This window comes from Chiloscyllium plagiosum, unplaced genomic scaffold (genome assembly GCF_037043375.1).
Source record: "Chiloscyllium plagiosum isolate Xiang-an unplaced genomic scaffold, Cpla_swu_hap1 HiC_scaffold_4, whole genome shotgun sequence".
NCBI classification, from domain to species: Eukaryota; Metazoa; Chordata; class Chondrichthyes; order Orectolobiformes; family Hemiscylliidae; genus Chiloscyllium; species Chiloscyllium plagiosum.
In genome coordinates, this window is record NW_028270142.1 from 58,429,690 (window position 1) to 58,453,665 (window position 23,976).

The following is a 23,976-nucleotide window of genomic DNA, read 5'->3' on the forward strand; positions in this document are numbered from 1 at the left end:
ACTCCACAAAACAACGCGGCAATTATCTGACATACATTTGGCAGTTGAGAGTATGAGTCTAAAAGTATAGCGCTGGAAAAGCACTGTAGGTCAGGTAGCATCCGAGGAGCAGGAGAGTCGAAATTTCGGGCATAAGCCCTTCATCGGGAATGTGGGGTGAGGAGGGGGCAAGTGAGGAAGGAGGCTGAGAGATAGACAGGAGGGTGGGGGTGGGTGTGGGGGTGAGGTAGCTGGGAAGGCGATAGGTGGATGCAGGTGGGGGGTGATGTTGATAGGTCAGTAGGGAGGGTGGAGCAGATAGGTGGGAAGGAAGATGGACAGGTCAAGAGGGCGGTGCCAGGTTGGAGAGTTGGATCTGGGATGGGGAGGTGGGGCATGGGGAGATTAGGAAACTAGTGAAGTCGATATTAATGACATGTGGTTGAAAGGTCCCAAGGTAGAAGATGAGGCATTCTTCCTCCAGTCGTCGGGTGGCTTGGATTTGGCGGTGGAAGAGGCCCAGGACTTGCATGTCCTTGGCAGAGTGGGAGGGGAGTTGAAGTGGCTGGCCAAAGGGCGGTGGAGTTGTTGAGTGCATGTGTCCCAGAGATGTTCTCTGAAACATTCCGCTATTTGGCATCCTGTCTCCCCAATTTAGTAGAGACCACATTGAGAGCAATGGACACAGTAGGTGAGGTGTTTGGATGTGCAGGAAAATCTCTGCTGGATATGAAAAGATACTTTGGGGCCTAGGATGGAGGTGAGGGGGAAGGTGTAGATACAGGCTTTACACCTATTGCAGCGGCAAGGGAAGGTATTGGATGTGGAGGGTGGGCTGGTGGGGTCGTGGACCTAATGAGGGAGTCACAGAGGGAATGCATTCTGCGGAGCACAGTTAGGTGTGGAGAGGGAAATATATAACTGGTGATGGGTCTGATTGTAGGCAGCAGAAATGGCAGAGGATAATGTGTTGTATCCGGAGATTAGTGGGGTGGAAGATGAGGACGAGGGGGGTTCTATCCTTGTTGCAGTTGGAGGGGTGAGGTTCAAGGGTGGAGGTGCAGGAAGTGGAGGAGATGCGCTGGCAGGCATTGTTGACCACATGGGAGGGGAAATTGTAGTTTCAAATATGAGGCCATCTGGGATGTCTTGGAGTGGAATTGCTCCTCCTGAGAATAGATACAGCAGAGGCAGAGGAATTGGGAGCAAGGGATTGCATTTTTACAGGAGAAGGGGTGGGAGGAGGTGCAGTCCAGGTAGCTGTGGGAGTTGGTGAGTTTGAAGTAGATGTCCGTGTTGAGTTGGTCGCCGGAAGTGGAGATGGAGAGTTCCAGGAAGGAGAGGGCGGTGTCCGAGATGGTCTGGGTGAACTTAAGGTAGGAGGTGTTAGTGAAGTTGATGAACTGTTCCACCTCCTCGTGGGAGCATGATCCAGTCAGCAAAGTAGCAGAGGAAAAAGGTGGGGATTGGTGCCAGTGTAACTGCAAAGATGAACTATTCCCCATATCCTACGAAGAGGCAGGCATAGCTGGGACCCATGCGGGTGCCCATGGCTACCCCTTTGGTCTGAAGGAGTCTGATTCCACAGAGCAGCAAGTCTTATGAAATTATACTTCATGATGCCTTCATCAAATTAGATTTTATTTTATTCACTCATGGGACATGGGTGTCGCTGGCTGAGTCAGGATTTATTGCCCATCGCTAGTTGATCTTGAGAAGGTGATCAAAAGTCGGTCATCGAAGGTAGATGTGGTGCCTATCAAATGGATGATGTCACACTTCTTGAGTGTTGTTGGTACTACACTCATCCAAGCAAGTGGGGAATATTCCATGACACTCCTAAGTTGTGTCTTGCAGATGGTGGACAAGCTTTGAGGAGTCATGAGGTAAATTGCTCACCGCAATGACTCTGCCCTGCTCTTATGGCCATTATGTTTCTATGGAGAGTCCAGTTGTGTTTCTGGCTAGTGGTAATCCCCCAAGATGTTGGTAATGGGGAATTCATGATGGTAACACCATTGAAAGTCAAGGGGCAGTGGTTAGATTGTCTCCTATTAGATTGGTGATTGCCTAGTAATTGTGTGGCACAAATGTTCCTGATGATTAATGGTGATTTTTAGATCTCATAGTATTTGTAAATAAAAATAATATAGTCTTTTTATAACTACTGTAAGTGATGCTCAATTCCTACAACATTTCTCTGTTATATCTTGCTGTTAAAAAAGCAGTATATCATCCACCTCAGTGTAACTCAATGATTAGCCCCAGAGGCTGCAGGGTCCCCAAACAAAGATAAATTGTTCTTCAAGCTTGCGTGGTTTCCATATTTGTTATTTAATATCTCTGCTGAACAAAAATGTATCTATCTAAATTTAAAATTAACAACTTTGAGCGACAGGGAGAGGCTGAACAGGCTGGGGCTGTTTTCCCTGGAGCCTCGGAGACTGAGGGGTGACCTTATAGAGGTTTACAAAATTATGAGGGGCATGAATAGGATAAATAGACAAAGTCTTTTCCCTGGGGTGGGGGCGTCCAGAATTGGAGGACATAGGTTTAGGGTGAGAGGGGAAAGATATAAAAGAGACCTATAGGGCAACCTTATCACACAGAGGGTGGTATGTGTATGGAATGAGCTGCCAGAGGAAGTGGTGGAGGCTGGTACAATTGCAACATTTAAGAGGCATTTGGATGGGTATATGAATAGGAAGGGTTTGGAGGGATGGCAGGTGGGACTAGATTGGGTTGGGATATCTGATCGGCATAGACAGGTTGGACCGAAGGGTCTGTTTCCATGCTGTACATCTCTATGACTCTATGACTCTAAGTAAAGTTATAGGAGAGCTGCTATCACTGAACATTTATAAAAGTGTTTCACTTGTAACTTAATACACTACATGGTTCGATGCAGAGCCAATCCTCTAAGAAGTCCTATCTTCCTTTGAGTCATTGATAGAGTCATAGAGGTATACAGCACAGAAACAGACCCTTTGTTCCACCTTGTCCATGCTGACCAGATATCCTAAATTAATTTAGTCCCATTTGTCAGGAATTGGCCATATCCCTCTAAACCCCTCCTATTCATATACCCATCCAGATGCCTTTTAAATGTTGTAATTGTACAAGTCTCCACCACTTCCTCTGACAGCACATTCCATACACGTGCCACCCTCTGCATGAAAAAAAGCTATGCCCTCTAGTTTTGGACTCCCCTTCCTTGGGTCTTAGATTTCAGCAAAATTCTGTTGGGGTACTATTCTTTAGGGCTGAATTTTCACCCCAATATGGGGACAAGATTGCAAGTAGGCAGGCAGCTAAGATCATACCACCAGTAGGAGTGAGCTGTGTTGGTACCATCCCATCCCTGGGCTATTTTCCCAGTCAGGGTTGGCAGGAAGTTAATTGAATTACTTTGAAGGGCAATTATTGGAGACTGACAGGAATTTTCCATTTGTCTTCCCATAGGTGCGTGAAACAGCTACACCCTCAGGCAGCTTTGCCACAATGATGTGCCCCAGCCATTTTTCAACACAAATTCATTAAAGGTGCTGATAAAGTGCCTCAGGATGGTGGCACTCCCTGTCTCTGTTAGCTGGAGCGGCAGGTTGGAGCTTCATTCAAGATACATTGAATTCTACTAGCCCTCCTACTTTGAGAGTCTGGCAGTCTCCTCACTGGAGAGTGCCGTCTCTGACTATGCACCGGAATCACTGCCAGTTTTCCGAGCTTCTGCTTTAGTAGTGTTAACATCAGAGACTAATATCTATATTTGGCTGACATTAATATAGACAGTACCAGCTAAAGCAGACATGACTAGCTGAGATGGTTGCCTTGGTGATAACTTGTAAATCGAAATGATCTAAACTTGAATTTTTCCAGTGATAGGCTTGGGACTATTTTCTTGGCAGCTTGTTCCACTGTGGGATTGCCATTGGGAAATAGGGTTTGTTGGAAAGAAATGCTTTTAGTAGTTTGTGTGTTGCATTGACAGAGAGCACCAGGTACTTGATGCTGTTGGTTACCACTAGTCCAATCCATACTTTGGCAGTCTATCTTCCAATCCACTTCTGAAAATGGGCTCATTGCTCCCAACACATTGCAGGGTTGCGAGATTCCCATTTCACCCCATCATTGGGGTCTCAACCTAAAACTCAATCTTGCCACTGGTCTCAAAAACATGGGCTAGTGAGAGAGGTAAAAAACATAGAGATCTCTTATTCCCAAAGCGATCTGTGTGATTACAGCCAAATCCTCATCTGCTAATGAATATTATGCATTATCAGTGAGGCTGGTTGTGATGGCAGATACACATGGACTAAGGACTGAACCTATATGGTCTCAAAACGGTCTCCCCTACCTACTTAGCGTACATTGTAAATGCTGTAAGAATTGAATCTCTCTGCAATCTCAACATGATCTTACTATGTTATACACTGATACTTGAAGCACTTTTGGTGATGATGTTCAGCCCATGATCTAATAGCTTGCTATAGTGCAGACATGGAGAATGATCGAATGTGGAAAGTAATGGAGGGCCATTAATAACTCTGGAACAGATGTCAAAGGCTTTTGGGACAGAGAATTGACAAGACAAAATGTTTTTCTCAGAAGCAGAGAATAGATCCCTGACATTAAGATGGGAGGAAGATGACACTTATTTTGATCACAACATGGAAAAAACTAGATTCACTCCTCTTCCTCCTCCCCAAAATGTTTATTTCTCTACCAAGTATGCACACAGTTCTCTGTGTCTGACCATGTTGCATGAATCTCTGTACCTTAAAATCTATTACAAATTTTAAAATATAAATGATTAAAACACACCTTAAATTTTCCAACAATTCTTTCATCATCTAGACTGGTGTCATCTTCATTTGCTTTACCACGAAAGAGATCAAATGTTTGCACCCAATCACTAAAGTGATCAAATTCTTCTTCTAATTCTTTATCATATACCTGATGGAAACAATTCATAAAAATGATAACTTCTGCTCCAATGATACAACCTGATTAATGCAATCTATAATTGGTAAATAGGATGCTTCAGGAGAACTAGCCAGAGATGCGACCTCGAAATGAGCAGCAAAATATTAGGGAAGATTTGCAGACAGTGTTTATAAGATCCTGCCCAATTTGAATTCTACAATTTGCAGTTATACACCTGGGATACAACTTAATATTTCATTGAAAGTCAATCAAATTATTTTAACCATATATATCTGATTGATAAGGCCCCTATTCGAATAATGCCTGTAACTTTGACTATCACTTCTTTGGAAAGGGCATTGAGGAAATAGAGAAATTTCAGAGTGACGTGACAAATAAGATTCTGGAGGTTGAAGCATAGGTTATGAAGAATTTGTGTCTCCATAACTAAGTGCATTTACTGCACTGCTTGTGCAGGACTGCTCTCCCAATCCAACAAATATGACTTTTCACAGACTCTATAATCATCAAAATCACAACCTCCGGGCTATGGTCTCTCACCCAGCCAAAACTCACCTTTCACGATCTGCACCTGACCTCTACAATCTCTAACAGCACCCTCCAAACCCTACCCCACCAACCACATTTGCCGTCAGTCTATGATTCCCATCAAGATATCCTAATTTTACCAACTACCTTTTCTCCACCCACTCCCCCAAACTCCCTGGCCTCTATCTACTCTACCCATATCCCAATCACCACCACCCCCAATCTTTACTATTTTCCTCCCAACCTCCACTCTCCTCCAAATCTCTGCCCTCTCCTTCATCCACACCAAATTGTGAAATATTCACCCATTACTGTTCAGTCCCTCCCTCCTCTCCTCTGCCATGTCCCTGTGTCACAGGATTTCAAACCCAGCAGGTGCTCAGCCTGAAGGGGAACCTGCAGAATAATTTTAAAATGTGTCCTATTGTTAATTTCATCACTTTGATGTTTCCTGTTTGCAAATACTCTCCCCCATATTGCTGTCCCCAACTTTCCCCACCGCTCTCTCCACATCCCTGAAGAAATATCAGAACCAAAATATAACATTGCTTGGACCAATGTAGTGTGACCCAGAGAATGCAAATCAAAAAGGAATAAATGACATCAGGTTTCTGGGTAAAAGCTATATTGTAGATTTCTGCAGTGGTTAAATTGGACATCATGATATTTTACTGGGGGTGTTTTGTATTGTAAGTTTAACATCTGATTTGTCTTCCTCTTCAGGAATTTGAATGAACAGAATGAGGCTATACAAAGGATAAGTAGACATGGTCTTAAGAATAGACTTAATGGATGTATTTCTATACTGAACCATGTGGGCCATACAGTTTATAACTTTACCTCAAAAGTTGCAATGTCAAGCTTTTGCGATGTTGTTCTTTCAACCATTCTAACTCTTTTTCTCTTCTCATCATCTTCATCATCTGAAGTGATGGCATCAAGCATTAGAAACAAAGGCAAGGAGATTTACATAAGCAGCCTCTATGCACAGAATCAAATTATGCATCACAGCAAAGAGTGAAATAAGAAACAGCATTTAGTATTTGACTTTTTAAAGACCGGAATTATAAGAATATATAATAATGAAAAGCAATTTTAAGTATCTGGGATATTAATTAAACTACTTCCATTTTCACGCATAGCATTTAAGATATTCAATTTAAAAACTAAGCAGGCATTCATCTGCATGTTTATGAAGACAGGTCATAGAGTCATTGAGATATATAGCATAGGAACAGGCCCTTTAGTCCAACTTGTCCATACTGACCTGATATTCTAAATTAATCTAGTTACATTTGCCAGCATTTGGCCCATATTCTTTTAGCTCTCATTCCCCATTCCCCTCCACATTCCTGATGCAGGTCTTATGCCCAATATGCCAGCTCTCCTTTTCCTCGGATGCTGCCTGACCTGCTGTGCTTTTCCAGTGCCACCCTTTTTGACTTTTCCTATTCACGTACCCATCCAGATGCCTTTTAAATGCTGTTATTGTACAAGCCTCCACCACTTCCTCTGGCATTTCATTCCACACATGCTCCACCCTCTGCATGAAAAAGTTGCCCCTTAGGTCCCTTTTAAATCTTTCCCCTCTCACCTTAAACCTATGCCTTTTAGTTTTGGTCTCTGCTACCATGGGGAAAAGACCTTGACTATTTACCCTATCCATGTCCTTCACGATTTTATAAACTTCTATAAGGTCGCGCTCAGCCTCCGACACACCAGGAAACAAAACCCCAGCTTATTCAGCATGTCCCTATAGCTCAAATCCTCCAACCCTGGCAACATCCTTGCAAATTTTTCTGAATCCTTTCAAGTTTCACAACATTTTTCTGATAGCAGGGAGACCAGATTAGATGCAGTATTCCAACCGTGGCCTAGTCCATGTCGTGCACAGCTGCAACATGACCCCCAACTCCAATACTCAATGCATTGACCAATAAAAGTAAATATACCAAACACCTTCTTCACCATCTTGTTTTTGCTGCAATTTACCAACACAGAAAGTTTTACCACGTTTTATATTTTGAAATTCTGTGTATAACCTAGCAAATTCTAAAGGGCTCTGCAGGAAGAGGAGGAAAGTGAGACTAATTGGAAAACCCTTTGGAAGAGTTTGCATAGAGACAATGAGCAGAATGGTCCCTTTCTCAGCTGTGAATATCGGTTTGAGTAGAATGTGAACTCATGCAACAGCCAGACAGATACAACATATTTCCAGTTTAATCATTCCAACTACAATTAATTTGGGATTTATTTTCTGAATGGATCGCTCAGACAACAACAATCACCGCTGGAGTGAGGTGCAACTTCTGGTATTTAGAATTGAACTTAATTCTTTATGCTTACTCCTAGCTCCTGAAGCAGTGGCCCCAACACTCATTCCATCACAATTAACATTAATAAGATCAGAACTAGGTGTGTGAGAGAGTTCACCCAGAAACACCTGGTTGCTATGGCAACATGGACTTTTTTTGCCATTGTAGTCTGAAACTATGAATTGTGCCTAAGGAGATCCAACATTCTTTCTATCGCATGGCTGATCAGGAATCTCTCTTATTCCCTCTATCTGCGTTGACAAGTGGATGGAAGCAACTACAGGTTGATACACAACCACCTCTTTGGCCTTGTTTTGAATGCATGTTCCTTGGCCGTTAAGTCCTATAGTGACACTTACTAATATGACTGACAGTGTACTAAATATATTATAGTTACAATCACTTCCTAGAACCAAAGATGTTGAGCAATTATTTTAAATTTATTTTTAATCAACCTATTCAGACATGGTTTGACACACTTCCATGATAGGTTGGATTTGAACCTCTACCTTCTCGCCCAGTGGTTGGCATACTACTGCTTCGTTATGAGATCCTGAGCATTTATTTTATGTAACCATACCCCAGATATTATGGGGTAAATTTTATGAGGGTCTGTGGCCAATGCAGTTTAAAGTATCAGGCACAAAGTCCCACAGTCCCTTTGGGGCATTTCCACTGTTCTGATGATAAAAACAAATAACCAGGAAATCAAATTCAGCAAATCAGGCACATTGTTCTCGCCAGCCAATTTTGAGGTGAACATGCTTCTACCAGTGATGAAAGTCCTTCAGTTATGTATATCATACAATCATTTGTTTTGCCTTTTGTTAGACAACGGGGTGCTTTAATAAAGCTTTCTAATAGCATTAGATAATTTGAACATTGAATTATATTGAAGAAGATTGTACATCAATAACACATTTTATTTCTTTGCCGGGTTAACTTACCATTTTTGTATCCTTCAACATGCAGATTGCTACTTGTATCTTTCAGTTTTGCCTTATTAGAAACACAACATTAGTGAGTAGACAAGCACTTAACTTGCAAATGTTGTAAATGATATGTGTGGTAGCTTTACTAGTAAAGGTTATTGTCAAGTTAATGTGAGCATTCTAAGAAATGATGAGCAATAACATCAGAGGATTTCTCTGAACTTAATTCCTTACTGTGGGAATCTAGGTCTACATTGTGTATCTTCTAATGCACTACAATGTTAATATGCATGGAAAATGTAGATCAAAAGTGAGAAATAGTATAAGTGTTCAGAATAAACCATTGTTTGCTGTAGACTAGTTTGAATCATAAAGCATGGTATCTGAATTGTGTAGTGGTCTGTGAACTCAGTAATAAAGAGTTGCACAATTGGAATCGTATGATTTGACCAGGAGTACTCACGTTGAATTGTGTAACTTGAGGTCATTAAAGATGAACATCTGATTTGGGGTTGTTATGTTTGATATTCATATTCGAGAAACAAAATAAAATAGAGCAAAAAAAAGTTCAACACCTAACATCGAGGACAGCGGTGTCTTTTGCATGAATCAAACTTCAGAACACATATGGACAAATCAAACTTCCAAGATGTGTCTCTTAAAAGTGAAATGCTAAAGCTAAATAACTGACTGTTGTCAGTGGCTGTCAGTGTCAGCTGGGTTCAAGCAATAGTGTGCTGTGAAGGTTTCAGTTGAAGAACTACTTATGTGCACCCCAGTGTGGCAGATAAAAGACTCTCTCGCTCTGGATGCTAAAAGCCATACAGTTCATGGACAGACTAGCTCAGTCAGTGGAGGCTGAGATGGCATCATAACCAGAAGATCCTGTGGTCTGGCTATCTGAAATCTTTTTCAGGAGTCCAGAAGACCTAAAGAGGTAATAAATAGAACTTACTTGGTAACAGCCCCACAAGCTGGCCCATAGCTCAGACAGCTCATTCTGAAGCTAAAGCAGAGTCCTTGAATGATACTATTTTTAAAAATGAGGTGCTGATGAGTAAATGAAGAACCGCTCACAGAAAAGACCTGCAAATGAGGAGTACACAGTGGTCCACGAGGCAATGGACCGCAGCAGTAACTTACTGAGATATTGTGACTAGCTCATGAGATTCCAAAGTCTGGACCTGTCAGTATCTGTAAAACCGAAGTCTGCACTAGCCTGAAGACTCTATGCTATGGCCTGTTTCATTGCCACCGACCTCGAGGACAAGGATAGCAACAAGGGCAACTGGAAGGGGATTTGTATAAGACCCACATTGAATCCCTTAATACCACACTAACCAATACAGAGATATTATCAAACTTAGAGTCCTTATTCACTCATATAGATGCGGAACATTGGGCAGACTTAACAAAGCATAAGATATCACAAGGTAACATCCCTGAGGCTGGACCCAGCCCATGTTGGCAAAGTGAGTAAATACATGCTGTACAACCAACTAATAGAGCCCAGTAGCTCACTAGCTGTGATAGTGCCCAAAACAGATGGCTCCACAAGGCTCTGCATTGATTATTGAAAAGTTTATAAAGTGTCCAGAACTGCCCCCCGCCAATACCCAGGCTGGAAGAGTGCGTACATGGGATAGGTAAGGCAGCACACATTACCAAGGTAGATTTGTTCAAGGGGTACTGGTATGTTCCCTAGATGGCACATGAAGGAAAGCTCAGTCTTCATAACTCTAGGCAGGTTATATCAATGTCAAGTCATACCAGATGGACACTAAAATTCCCCAACCAACTTTCAAAGGCTGATGAAGCAGAAAATGTCAGGTTTATCTAATTGCACTCCTAATTGCACAACCTCCTAATATACGACAACACCTGGGAAATGCACTTAGAATCATAGAGTCATAGAGATGTACAGCATGGAAACAGACCCTTCAGTCCAACCCGTCCATGCCGAGCAGATATCCCAACTCAATCTCGTCCCACCTGCTAGCATCCGGCCCATATCCCTCAAACCCTTCCTATTCATATACCCATCCAAATGCCTTTTAAATGTTGCAATTGTACCACCCTCCACCACTTCCTCGGGCACCTCATTCCATACACATACCACCCTCTGTGTAAAAAAGTTGCTCCTTAGGTCTCTTTTATATCTTTCCCCTCTCACCCTAAACCTATGTCCTCTAGAGTCATAGAGACGTACATCATGGAAACAGACCCTGCAGTCCAACCTGTCCATGCTGACCAGACATCCCAACCCAATTTAGTCCCACCTGCCAGCACCTGGCCCAAACCCTTCCTATTCATATACCCATCCAAATGCCTCTTAAATGTTGCAATTGTACCAGCCTCCACCACATCCTCTGGCAGCTCATTCCATACACGTACCACCCTCTGCGTGAAAAAGTTGCCCCTTAGGTCTCTTTTATATCTTTCCCCTCTCACCCTAAACCTATGCCCTCTAGTTCTGGACTCCCCGACCCCAGGAAAAGACTTTGTCTATTTATCCTATCTATGCCCCTCATAATTTTGTAAACCTCTACAAGGTCACCCCTCAGCCTCTGACGCTCCAGGGAAAACAGTCCCAGCCTGTTCAGCCTCTCCCTATAGCTCAAATCCTCCTGGCAACATCCTTGTTAATCTTTTCTGAACCCTTTCAAGCTTCACAACATCTTTCCGATAGGAAGGAGACCAGAATTGCATGCAATATTCCAACAGTGGCCTAACCAATATCCTGTAGAGCCGCAACATAACCTCCCAACTCCTGTACTCAATACTCTGACCAATAAAGGAAAGCATACCAAACGCCTTCTTCACTATCCTATCTACCTGCGACTCCACTTTCAAGGAGCTATGAACCTGCACTCCAAGGTCTCTTTGTTTAGCAACACTCCTTAGGACCTTACCATTAGGTGTATAAGTCCTGCTAAGATCTGCTTTCCCAAAATGCAGCACCTCTCAGCTATCTGAATTAAACTCCATCTGCCACTTCTCGGCCCATTGTAATCTGAGGTAACCTTCTTTGCTGTCCACTACACCTCCAAGCCTTTTTCTACAAAATAGTCAGCTGACCTGGTGGACACCTTCACAAGTGCAAGCTCGTGAAAGCCCAAGTGATCTATCCAGGATCATAATGGGTCAAGGATAAGTATTGTCCACTTCTGCAAAGGTAGCACAGATCTCTATTCCCATAATAAAATGGGAAGCTGTGAGATTCCGGGAAATGTGTGGGTTCTATTAAACATTTATCCCAAACATTCAGCACAGTGGCCACAAAGCTGACAGACCTAATCCAGAAAAAATAGGTAGTATGAACTGAGAAGTGTCAAAATGCTTTTGAGAGGCTGAAGGCCATTTTAATAAGTGAGCCTCTGCTTGCAGCTCTAAGCAGCTACTGATACCAAGTGATATCTGGGATAGGAGCTGTCTCTGTCAGGGAGATGAATATGAAATGGAGATACTAATCAGGTACTTATCTAGAAACTAAACAATCATCAGAGATGGTATGCTGTCAAAGGAGAAGGAAACCTTTTGTATATTATGAGCTCTCAATTACTTTTAAGATATTTATTCAAAATGGTTACAAAGAGACCACAGTCTCTACTGACCACTATGTGTTACTATTTATGGAGAAGTTTAAGACCCAGAATGCCTGTTTATTCCATTGGTGTCAGTTCAATCAATTACACCAGTTAAAATTTACCCACATTGCTGGGAAATCAGATTCCCTGACCAAATCTTAGAGAATTGAAAAGATAGTATAGACTAAAGCTAAGAGAATGAACTTATTTACATTTTCCATTTTTAATTCTTTTTCATCCTTTGTAATGAAATGAGAATGGATCTCATTTCATTTATCATGTGAGGGAAATGTCATGACCATGGATCACCTATGGACATATTGAACTTTTAATGTCAATGTTCTAAAATATTTTTTAAACAGTCAAACAAATGCCTAAAGATATATATTCAGGGCTGTCTGGAGAGAGATACCCTGGAATGTCACACCTGACGAACTGTCATGGGAGAAATGCACAACAAAGGGATTTATAATTTCCTGGGTGATACCTCAGACAGTGAATATGATGAGAAAGAAAATGAAACCATAATAATTTGGGAAACATCATCTAAGATATGGTTATAACAATGATGACTCCACTACTACCCCTTGAGCTAGAATCATGGACAGTGATATTGATTTGAGACGATGTTGCATAGCTCGATCAATCATTGGATAAACCCATTGAGCCATTGATGGATACAATCAGAACTACACTGACGGTCACCATGGATTAAGACAAGAACCAAAGGATGGTCAAAGAATACATGAAATCCACAAATCAGCTGTTAATCCTGATGGTTCCATACTTTATCGGAGTTCATGAGCAGAGTCACAGCTCAGACCTCAAACAAACTCACTTATATAATTCACCAAGCTCACAGTCTAGCTTCTCACAGTGCCAGTAGACAAATATGTTTGTGCAAGAAAGCTGTGCCTTGGTCTTGCAGCTTTTCCATAGCGTAAAGTGAGTGGATTGAAAATCCGGGCCATTGAACAGTCAACTTTTTAATGCACATTTCTAGCACATGAAGCGTTGTGTCAGGAATGCTGAAAGTTGTCTGGAGCTAATGAACTGCAGCACAGCAAGCAAGACTGATTCATGTGGCAATAGGATTAGAGCAAGGAACAATAGTGCAGAATCTGGAAATCTGAAGTAGGAACAGGAAATGCTGGAAATAGCGAGTTTGATAAGATTTATAGCTCAGTTTGAGGTTCTGGGTGTAAGTTTGCTTACTGTTTTGCAAGGTTCAATTTCAGCCATTGCATCGCCACACTAGGTAACATCATCAGTGGGCCTCTGGTGAAGCACTGATGTTATGTCCCATTTTCTATTTATGTGTTTAGGTTTCCTTGGCTGTGTGATGTCCTAGAAGCATGGCATTTAGACCAGAACTCTATCAACAAGCATATCAATTTGGACCCCATCTACCATACTCTGAGAAAAAGAATAGGAAATCACTTCACAAACACAGGAAATGACATCACCAACACAGGAAATGATGTCATGTGCACAAGGAAACCTAAACCCATAAATTGAAAGCACGACACAACACCAGCACTACACTGGAGGCTCACTGATGATGTTACCAAGTATGGTGACGAAAAGTCTGAAAATGAACCTTTCAGCTCAAGTGACAAACTTACATCCAGAATTCTGGAAATAGGCAGCTGATCAATATGCATCTGTGAACATAAAAACAGAATTGCTTTTCAAGTCGGCTATTGTCAGAACCAGAAAATGTAAGAAATTGTTTTTAATAAATAGAGTCAAAGAAAAGTGAGAACAAATATTTTTCTTTGCTTTCAAGACTGTGCATTTGTTATTTTTCATGTTCTATTACACGCGTGTACTTACCCTTTAGTTTGTTTCTCATATTATGAGCAAAATCAGTGAACTACAGCCATTCTTATTGATCAGTGCTACCATTCCAATCAATGATATAATAACTTATTGGTAACTTTAATTTGAACAAGCATTTTAAAATGAACATTTATCAGTAAGTATGTCATACATTTTGGGCCCTTGCCACAGAAGAGTAATACTTAGACCACCAGTCTATGACATTCTCACTGTCTTGAATGACAGAAGGTTTCCTTCTTGATGTGAACTTTCGTGACAACCTCCTCTTCTGTAATAAAGCATAGGCAAATGGAGGTGGTTTCAGTAAGGAAAAGAAATAATGTTTTGTTTACACACTTTCACTGGTTATATGCAGCCATAGACCATCGTATCCCATCACCGTGGCAAGGGAGCAAACCCTTAGCTTCATGGCAACATCCTCATTTCTGAATCGGAATCTTGCTCCAAACAATCCTGGTGAGTTAAGACTGGAATTCCATCCCTGGAGGTTGATATCCAACAGAATATTTGCACTGATATAGGTTCAATTTGTAAGCTGTGGAAGTTTTTAAAAAAAAGCTCCTGCCATTTGAAAGTAACCACCCTATTAGCCAGTGCAAGGAAGACAGTCACCATGGAAGGTAAATTTACATCATGGTTTCTTAGGCTCAGAAACATACTGAAAATCCTTCCACAGTTTCACACTATTCGCCAAACAAATTATCTGAAAATACAACAGCAACCTTAGCATCAATAAAATAAGCATGTTTAGTACTGAACTAAATAATAGTAGTTAATTAGAGGACCCAATGTACTGTATTGACTCGTTAAAAAAGTGAATTGTTAGTTATCTCAATTTTATACCAGATATCAGGATTTAGCTATAGAGTAGGCTCAGAAACAAATTTACTTAATGTAAAGTGCTGAGAAGTTATTACATGTATAGTTAACTTAATGTTATTGCTAAATGTTGCAATATATTTTTCTGGACAATTATTTGCTGAAAAATGTGTTGCTGGAAAAGCGCAGCAGGTCAGGCAGCATCCAAGGAGCAGGAGAATCTCCTGCTCCTTGGATGCTGCCTGACCTGCTGCCCTTTTCCAGCAACACATTTATCAGCTCTGATCTCCAGCATCTGCAGTCCTCACTTTCTCCTGCATAATTATTTGTCCTAGTAAGTTTGGTCCTCTTTGTTGACTTTTTCTTTTTCTTCTCGAACCTCTCAAGAGAGGCAATGGGAAGAGGAAAACACCCCATGATCTGTCAATCTTTAACCTCAATCAATACCATTAAAACAGATTAGCTCATCTTTTATCTCACTATGGCGTTTGTGAGCTTGCTGTGCAACACTGATATTTCCTACATTGCAATAGTGACTAGATGTTTCCTAAAGTAACCTGTTCAGAGACTGTATTGCACACCTCTGGAGTAGGTAGGATTTGAACCCTGGCCTCCTGGTTCGGAGAGAGGGACACTGCCTTTGCACCAGAAAAGCCTTTTGAAGTAGTAACAATACCAGAATTACATAACTGGGTGTAATATCATATGGGATGCCCTGATGTTGTGCTACATAAATGTAAGTCACTTTTTTTGACCAATGTTAGGCTGCTACAGGAATGTCACTAATAGAAGAGTGTTCCCTTGGGAAACATTTAGGGAGTGACTTTGCAGCAACCTGAATGCCACTCGGGAACCTAAAGTAATGTCATTGGATACAGATTACAATGAAACAGATAGCAGAAAGTATAGTTATATGAATAAACTCTACAACTTTACTTACATAAGCACAGGCAGCACAGTGCTGCCTCACAGTGCCATGGACCTGGGTTTGATTCCAGCCTCAGGCAACTGTCTGTGAGGAGCTTCCATGTTCTCCCTGCACCTGCATGGATGCTCCAGTTTCTTCCCTCAGTCTAAAGATCTGCAGAATCAGGAGGATTGACTATGTGAAATTGCCCATAGTGTCAAGGGATGCATAGCCTAGGTGGATTAGCCATAGGAAGTCCAGGGTTACAGGGATGAGGTAAAGGGTTGGGTCTGGGAGGATGCTCTTCAGAGAGTTGGTTTTAATATTGAATAGGAAATACTGATTTCCTCTGGTTGATAGATGATTTTAAACTTTGCATTTAGGAGATTTTGGGAAATGAATGCTTTTCTACAAGAAACTGTGGAAGCAACAAACATTGTATTTTCCAAGAGAAAATGACATTCTTGAAGTGACATCACTTAATTTGGATCACTGATATTGAGATATTTTATGATTTTTTTTCATGGAATGTGAGCGTTGTTGGTTATGGTTGCATTTATTGCCTGTCCCTTATTGACCTGAAAAAGATACTTGTGATCTGTATTCTTAAATCACTGCATCCACAATGTCATTAGAAAGGAAGATCCAGGTTTTGACTCAACAATAATAAAGGAATGGTGATACACTTCTAAGTCAGGATGGTGTGTAGCTTGGAAGGGAACCAGCAGACAATAATGTTCCCATACTTTAACTTTTTATTTAGTTTTCAACATTTGCATTAAGACAACATTTCTCTACTACCATATTCTATTCGAGAAAGCCAGTTGGTGAATGATAGAACTGGAACCAATTGTTTTATATATATATGTATTATATTTATTAACAGAGTCATGTACTATAAGCATACACCTCCTCACACAACAATCATAATTTAAGTCTCTTATTATTTAGAGAGACCTAAGTGAATCCCCAGTTAAGTACCCATGACCTGTATACAATTAAGTACCCATGACCTGCAAAGCATCCAGTTAAAACTATTGAAGTACTTTTGAAATGTAGTTATTATAGTGCATGTAGCATTATAGTCTGAAAATGAAATCAAAGTTAATGGAGTCATACTTCCTCTACCAGCATGATACTTCATTGCTCTTTTCAGCTCAGTTCGAGATAACCAAACACTCTGGGTTTAAACAAAGCCCCCTTTCAGCACCCATATCAATTCTTCTACCTATTATTTTATGTCTTTTCCCCCTTATTGCTGATTTCTTTGCTCGCCACTCTATCAGAGCTTCTTAAAAGTTTAATACATCCAATTAAATCTCCCTTATTGCACAGAAAACAACTGCAGCCATTCCAATATTTTCTCATGGTTAATACCAACAGCCCAACAGAAATAGGAACAGGAGTGGGCCATTCGGCACCTAGAGCCTGCTGCACCATTCAATACTCTCATGGCTGATCCAACATTCCTCATATCCACTTTTCTTCGTTTTCCCCGTAACCTCACTGATCAAGAATCTTTCTATCTCAGCCTTAAGTATGCACAAGGACTCTGCTTCTAAGCTCTTGTGGCAAGGAGTTCCAAAGTCTCTCAAGCCTCTGAGAAAAGAAATTCCTCCTCATCTCAGTATTAAATTGGTTGAAGTTCTCTACCTTTGGCAACAGCCTTGCAAATCTCTTCTCTACCCTTTTTAGCGCAATAACATATTTCCACTATTCTATGCTATATTCTAGTTCTGGCCCAACTAGCGTTGTATACAATTCTAGCATAACTTGTCTGCACTTATATTCTTTAGCTCAACTAGTAAAGTATAGTGTATGCTTCTTTAACCATCTTATCTTCCTGACCAGCTACCTTCAGAGATTTGTTGGTATGCTCTCTAATCTTGTGTACTTTTCAGTATCCTACTATTTACTGGGTATCCATTTGCCCTGTATGTCTTACCCAAATCTCACACATCTCTTGATTCGATCCCATTTGTCTATTTTGAGTTCACCTGACTAATCCATTGATACCATCCTGAACACTACAGCTGACTGCTTCACTATCAATCACATAAGTCTTCCTGAACTGAAAACTACTTAATCATGCATCCCTACATAAATTTGGTCTCAACAAAATCAAAATAAAGGAATGATCATTTTAACTCAATTTTTGATCTGCATTTGAAAAACCAATAAAAAGAACCAGTCATTTTCCACGGGTCCTCCTTTCAAATTTAGGGATAATTGCAGATCCTGGCATATTAAGGGTCTTGTGAAACTTGAAAGATTTACAAAGTTTTTCCAGGGTTGGAGTGTTTGGGATATAGGGCAACCACTGTATCTGCAGATCCTCTCACCCCGGTTTCAGTTACCCGTGGTTTACTGCAACCCGAACATATTACATGGAACATTCCAGAACTCGGGACCAGGGGCTTCCTGGGAGGCAAATTTCCCATTCAAATGAATGGGTTCACTACTATCTACGGTTTCGGGCATCCGCAAAAGGTCTTGGAACATATGCCCCGCAGGTACGGGGGAACTACTGCATAAGGGACAGGCTGAATAGATTGGGGCTTTTATTCCTGGAGACTTGAAGGCTGAAGGGTGACCTTTTAGAGGTTTATAAAATCATGAGGGGCATGGATAGGGTAAATAGTCAACTGTCCCAGTCCTGCAGTGGGAGAGTCCAGAACTAAAGGGCATGGGTTTAAGGTGAGAGGGGAAAGATATAAAAGGGACCTAAGGGGCAACATTTTCAAGCAGAGGGTGGTGCATGTATGGAATGAGCTGCCAGAGGAAGTGATGGAGATTTGTATAATTGTAACATTTAAAGGGCATCTGGATGGATATATGAATAGGAAAGGCTTAGAGGGATATGGGCCAAATGTTGGCAAATGGGACTAGATTTGTCTATGATATTTGGTCAACATGGACGAGTTGGACCAAAGGATCTGTTTCTGTACCGTACAACTCTATGCCTGTACGTCCTGGGTACCTTTCCGGCATGAGGTTCACCCTAAGGACAGTGCCATATAACGATCAGAGTGCTCCTGCACAAATAACATGAGGTCAATAGAAGTGCATTAATATTGCAGGCCATCATAATCTGTAGTATTCAATCAAGTTCAACACAGTCACGCAATCTAACTTCAGTAAAGTAGATCTTACTGACCATGTGTCTTGAGAAAGCTACTGCTGGCATTGGTTCAGATGGTGCGTCAGGATTCATGCTTATATGGACTTCATTTTCTTGCATTTGTGGTATAGTACAGGGTTCATCTAAAGATTTTTTAAGAAGTCAATTATTAGTGCAAATGTAAACGTACGTTTATGCTGAAATACCTTGCTGTAAATATCAACATTTATTGCTGTAAAGATCGACACAGCTCAGGTACTTTGAGTTTGGTTTTTCCAACGATTCAACTCTTAATTTGTCATTGCTTTAACTTTTCTTTAATCTGAATCTGATAAATGCACATATTCAAAGTTAGTTCTATAGTCTCTTAGGTACCCAAACTGATATATTCAAGAGTAACCAGAAAGCCTGTAACCTTTTTATTTGGTTCACATACATATTCCTCTTCTGTTACTGATTTAAGACACAATGTGTTTTGGCTCATTTGACAACACTCTGCTTTCTAATTCAGAAACGTCTGCTTTGAGGTGTGTTCTCAGACTGAAGCACATAAGCTAGCTTGGCACTTGAACTCCTGAAGGATTTCAGAATTAGTCAAAAGACTACTTTTAAATGAGGCATAATCTATATCTTCAGGTTCATCTCTTAACGAACATGACCAAAGCTGAGAAACCATCTTTAATCTCAAAGCTTTTTGCAAAATGTCGCTTTGTGCAAATTGACTGCTGTCCAATGTTATGAATGTAAATTTTTATATGTTGATTATGTTTTTGACTGTTTCTTCCATTCAAGGTAAAAATGGAGAGTGAAGAGATTCATATGATCTATTTCAATTTCTGGCTGACAACAAACCTGGGTGGCTTGGTTAACATGGAGACTATAGCATGCAGTGTAGGGTTAATGGTTGCATTAAAATATTAATAAGGATTATCTTTTCTGTAGTTTAGAACATTAGCTGCCAGTGATATTTAGTCAATGTTGTTCTTTGTTGCAGTAAAAGTCTTAAAACATCAAGCTTTGTCATGTGATTCCCTTAAGTTTGTCATTAGGAATGGAAATATTGTATTTTTTTTTAAGCTATTGGTGTCTACATGGATGATAACATTAGACACTAAACTAAAGAAGATAAAGAGCCCATGATGTTGGATGGAGTCCACTCACTTGAATAGGGGATTGGCTAACTAATAGAAAACAGATTTGTGATAAGGGGGAGCACTTACAGGATGGCAACCTGTAACTAGTGGATTACCATAGGGTTCAGCGCTGGGCCCACAATTATTTACAATACAAATGATTTAATTAAGGAAAACAGATGAACTATTGCCAAGTTTACAATGACATAAAAACAGTTGGGAAGGCAAGTGGTGAAGATAATGCAAAGAATCTGCAGAACAATATTGGCAGGTTAATCGAGTGGGCAAAAAACTTCACACATGGAATAATATGTGGAGAGATGTGGGGTTATGCACTTTGGCAGGAAGAATAGAGGAGCTGACTATTATTTTAATGGAGAAAGACTGCAGAATGCTATAGCACAGAAGGATTGGGAGTCGTCATGCATAAATCACAACAAAGCTAGCATCCAAGTTCAAAAGGTAAAAAGGAAGAGGAAATGAAATGTTAGCCTTTATTTCAAAGGGAATAAAGTATAAAATAGAGGGGTATTATACAACTTAGATTGCAGCTGGAATACAGTGAACAGTTTTCAGCCCCTTATCTAAGGAACAATATATTGTCATTGGAAATAGTCCAGAGAAGATTCACGAGAATAATCCCAGCATAAAGGAACTATCTCATTAGGCGAGGTTGAGGAGATTGGGCCTTTACTGAAGTTAAGAAGAATGAGAGACAAGCTTATTGAAATATGCAAAATCCTTCAGGCACGACAGGGTAGATGTAAAGAGATTATTGGGAGAGTTCAGGACCAGGTGGCATTATCTTGGAATAAGAAGTTACACATTCAAAACAGAGATGGGAGGAATTTCATCTCTCAGAGGATGGTGAATTGTCGCATTCTTTACAAGAGGGCTGTCGAAGTTGCATTGTTAAATATAATCAAGGTTGAGATAGACTGATTTTTAATCAATAGGGAATCAAGGGTTATTGTGAGAAGGTAGGAAAGTGGAGTAGGGTTATCGGATCAGCCACAATCTCATTAATGGCAGAATAGACTCGATTAGCTGAATGGCCTACTTCTCCTGCTATAATTTTTGGTTTTAATGGAATGCTGCATAGAAATAATGACTTCCTGTCCAGTAAATAATGCAAAATATTTTGCAAATTAATTGACCAAAATGTTCAGAGGGAGCTAGTTGCATAGCAATCACTAGTGATCTAGAGGCCCAAGTCCCATCATGGCAACTGGTGGAGTTGAAGTTCCATTAATAAATCTGTAATATAAAGCTAGAGTCAGCAAAAACGGTCATGAAACTATCACAGTTGTAGTAAAAACAAGTTATGATAAAAATCTGATTAATTCATGCCATTTAAGAAAGGAAATTTGCCTTCCTTAAAGGACAGTTCTGAAATTGTCTGAAACCGGAACATTAATTCTGATTTCTCTCCATAGATGCTGCTAGACCTGCTGAGCTTTTGCAGCAATTTTTGTTTTTGTTTATGTTTTTGTTTCTGACTTCCAGTATCTGCAGTTTTTTTTTTGCCTTCCTTACCCAGTCTGGCCTACACGTGACTCCAGATCTACAGCAATGTGGTTGACTCTTAAATGCCCTTTGAAAAGATTCAGTTGGACTCTCAGTTCAAGGGCATTTAGGGATGGGCAATAATATTGCTCTTGTCAGCAATGTGGTCTAACGATAAATGAAAGAGAAAATGTTACATGTTACTGTAAATTGAATTAAAATTTTTGAAATGAAAACTGACCAGCAATGATAGAGGGACAGTGAAAGGAAGGACAAAAACAAAAGAGAGAATATAGATTTTCATTCACATAACGTGTTTCACAACCTCGCAATATCTTACTGAACTTAAGGACCAATTAACAATTTTTGAAGGAAAAGTCTTGATTTTTTTGGACTCAAGGAAATGTGCAGGTTAATATGTGCAAGGCAAATTGTCACAATTTGTAATCAAATAAATGACCAGATTACTTATTTGTAGGTGTTTGCTGAGGGATTAAGGTTGGCCAGAAACACTGGGAGATCTCTCCCTGTTTTGTTTTCCTTTGAATAGTGCTGTGGGATCTTACACATCCACCTAAGAGAACAAACATTTTACCATCCAAACAGCACCTCTGACAGTGCTCACTCAGTACTAAACTTGATGTATCACTCAAGATTCTGTACTCAAGTCTCTGAAGTAGTACTTGATTATGTGAGCTTCTAACTCAGAGGGATGTATGCCAAAAACAATTAAATAGTGGCTGGAGGCAAAAGCCTTTCTTCAATATTATATTAGGAACATAGGAACTGGTGTGAGCCATATAGCTCCTCAAATTTGTTCCACCATTCAATGATCATAACTAATTTGCAACCTTAATCCATGTACCTGTATTCCTTAATATCTTTGGCTAACAAATATTGCTCAATCTCAGTTTAAAAATTAACACATGGTGTAACATCAACTGCAATTTGCAAAAAAAAAACAGTTCCACACATCTACCACTTTTTGAGTGAAGAAATGCACCCTCAACTTTGCTCCCAAAAGATCTAGCTCAAGCTTTTAGACTGCTTCCAGTCCTAAATTTCTCAATCAGACATTCTGTTCTTGATTATATTTTATATTACATTGCAAGACAAAATTTAAGTGGACAGATGGCCCGAACATCATGAAGCAACAATTCTTTATTTCTATTGGCATCAATTCCTTGGAAAAATTAAGGTTAAAGTAGGAAAACAGAATAATTGCAAGGAAATAAGCTTATAGTTCACATCTGGTTGAGGAATTTTTTTTGTGGGAGAAAGTGAGGACTGCAGATGCTGGAGATCAGAGCTGAAAATGTGTTGCTGGAAAAAGGAGCAGGAGAATCGACGTTTCGGGCATGAGCCCTTCTTCAGGAATGGGAGGAAGAGAGCTTCTTCAAGGAAGGCATCCTTGCAAGAGGATTCGCAGTAAGTTAAAATGTTCTAGGAGAAAGTGAGCACTGCAGCTGCTGGAGATCAGAGCTGAAAATATGTTGCTGGAAAAGCGCAGCAGGTCAGGCAGCATCAAAGGAATTTTTTGTGTCTATTTATGTGTCTCACTCTTCCTGCAGTCTCTTTCTGATAAAGACACCCTTTCTTCCTGAGAAAGTCCCTCTGAGCTTCCTCAGTCAATGCACCCCCCCTCACTGTTGCCACTTATTTCTGGAGGCCCTATTACAGACTGTTTACTCATCACAGATGGGGGGATAAAACTGTCCCCCGTTACATTCTCAGCTGCTTTGAGAAGAGTAAGGTCAGAGGTTCTTACCAGTTATGTCCGGTGTGCTTCTACATGCTGATTGACGATGTTCACGAGGTCTGTGCATGTACTGCTTCAGTGAGTTGATGGTATGTGTCCCAACAAGAGTGCTGCGGCCAAATGCTCTCCAGTCAACAACAGAGATACGGAGTGGTGGGTGAAGGTATTCATTGTCAGGTAATTCCTGTCAAAACAAACAGTGAAGCTTTTGTTTTTCACTCCTTTTAAATCAACGTGCACAAGTCTTACAGTTATATGGTACAATAACCCCAGTATTTCCCAAAGGAGAGAGGGGTGACCTGAGAGGGACAAGGCCAGGAGTAAAACCTGGAATCTAACCCGTGATATTGGTATTATTTGCCGTTGGAGAGGTTGCGGGGGCAGGAGAAACAATGGCAAAAAAGCTGCAGCCAGGACAGTTGGAAGTGGTGTCCAACCAGAGAGAAATTGGGGTGAAGGTTGGACCCCAGCAATTTGGAGGTGGGGATGAATGGAGTGGGGAAGTGTTGCTTACAAGGAGCAGGAAGGGGCCATGATTAACAAAAGATTTACTTGAGGTGTTCAGAAACACAATACAGCCAGTTTTGTTTAGAATCCCTACAGT

At 40.7% G+C, this 23,976-nt stretch overlaps 1 protein-coding gene across 1 annotated transcript in view; it reads right to left on the reverse strand.

Moving 5' to 3' along the window:
• The window catches only part of fer1l6 (fer-1 like family member 6), a 152,471-nt gene that overhangs the window by 35,419 nt on the left and 93,076 nt on the right, over positions 1-23,976 (reverse strand). The window contains exons 25-30 of the mRNA XM_043688527.2: positions 23,382-23,556; positions 19,011-19,117; positions 14,279-14,395; positions 8,714-8,765; positions 6,292-6,374; positions 4,801-4,932 (exon numbers count right to left, since the gene is read on the reverse strand). Of these exons, the coding sequence (XP_043544462.2) occupies positions 4,801-4,932; positions 6,292-6,374; positions 8,714-8,765; positions 14,279-14,395; positions 19,011-19,117; positions 23,382-23,556 (666 nt within the window). The remainder of the gene's footprint in view (positions 1-4,800; positions 4,933-6,291; positions 6,375-8,713; positions 8,766-14,278; positions 14,396-19,010; positions 19,118-23,381; positions 23,557-23,976) is intronic.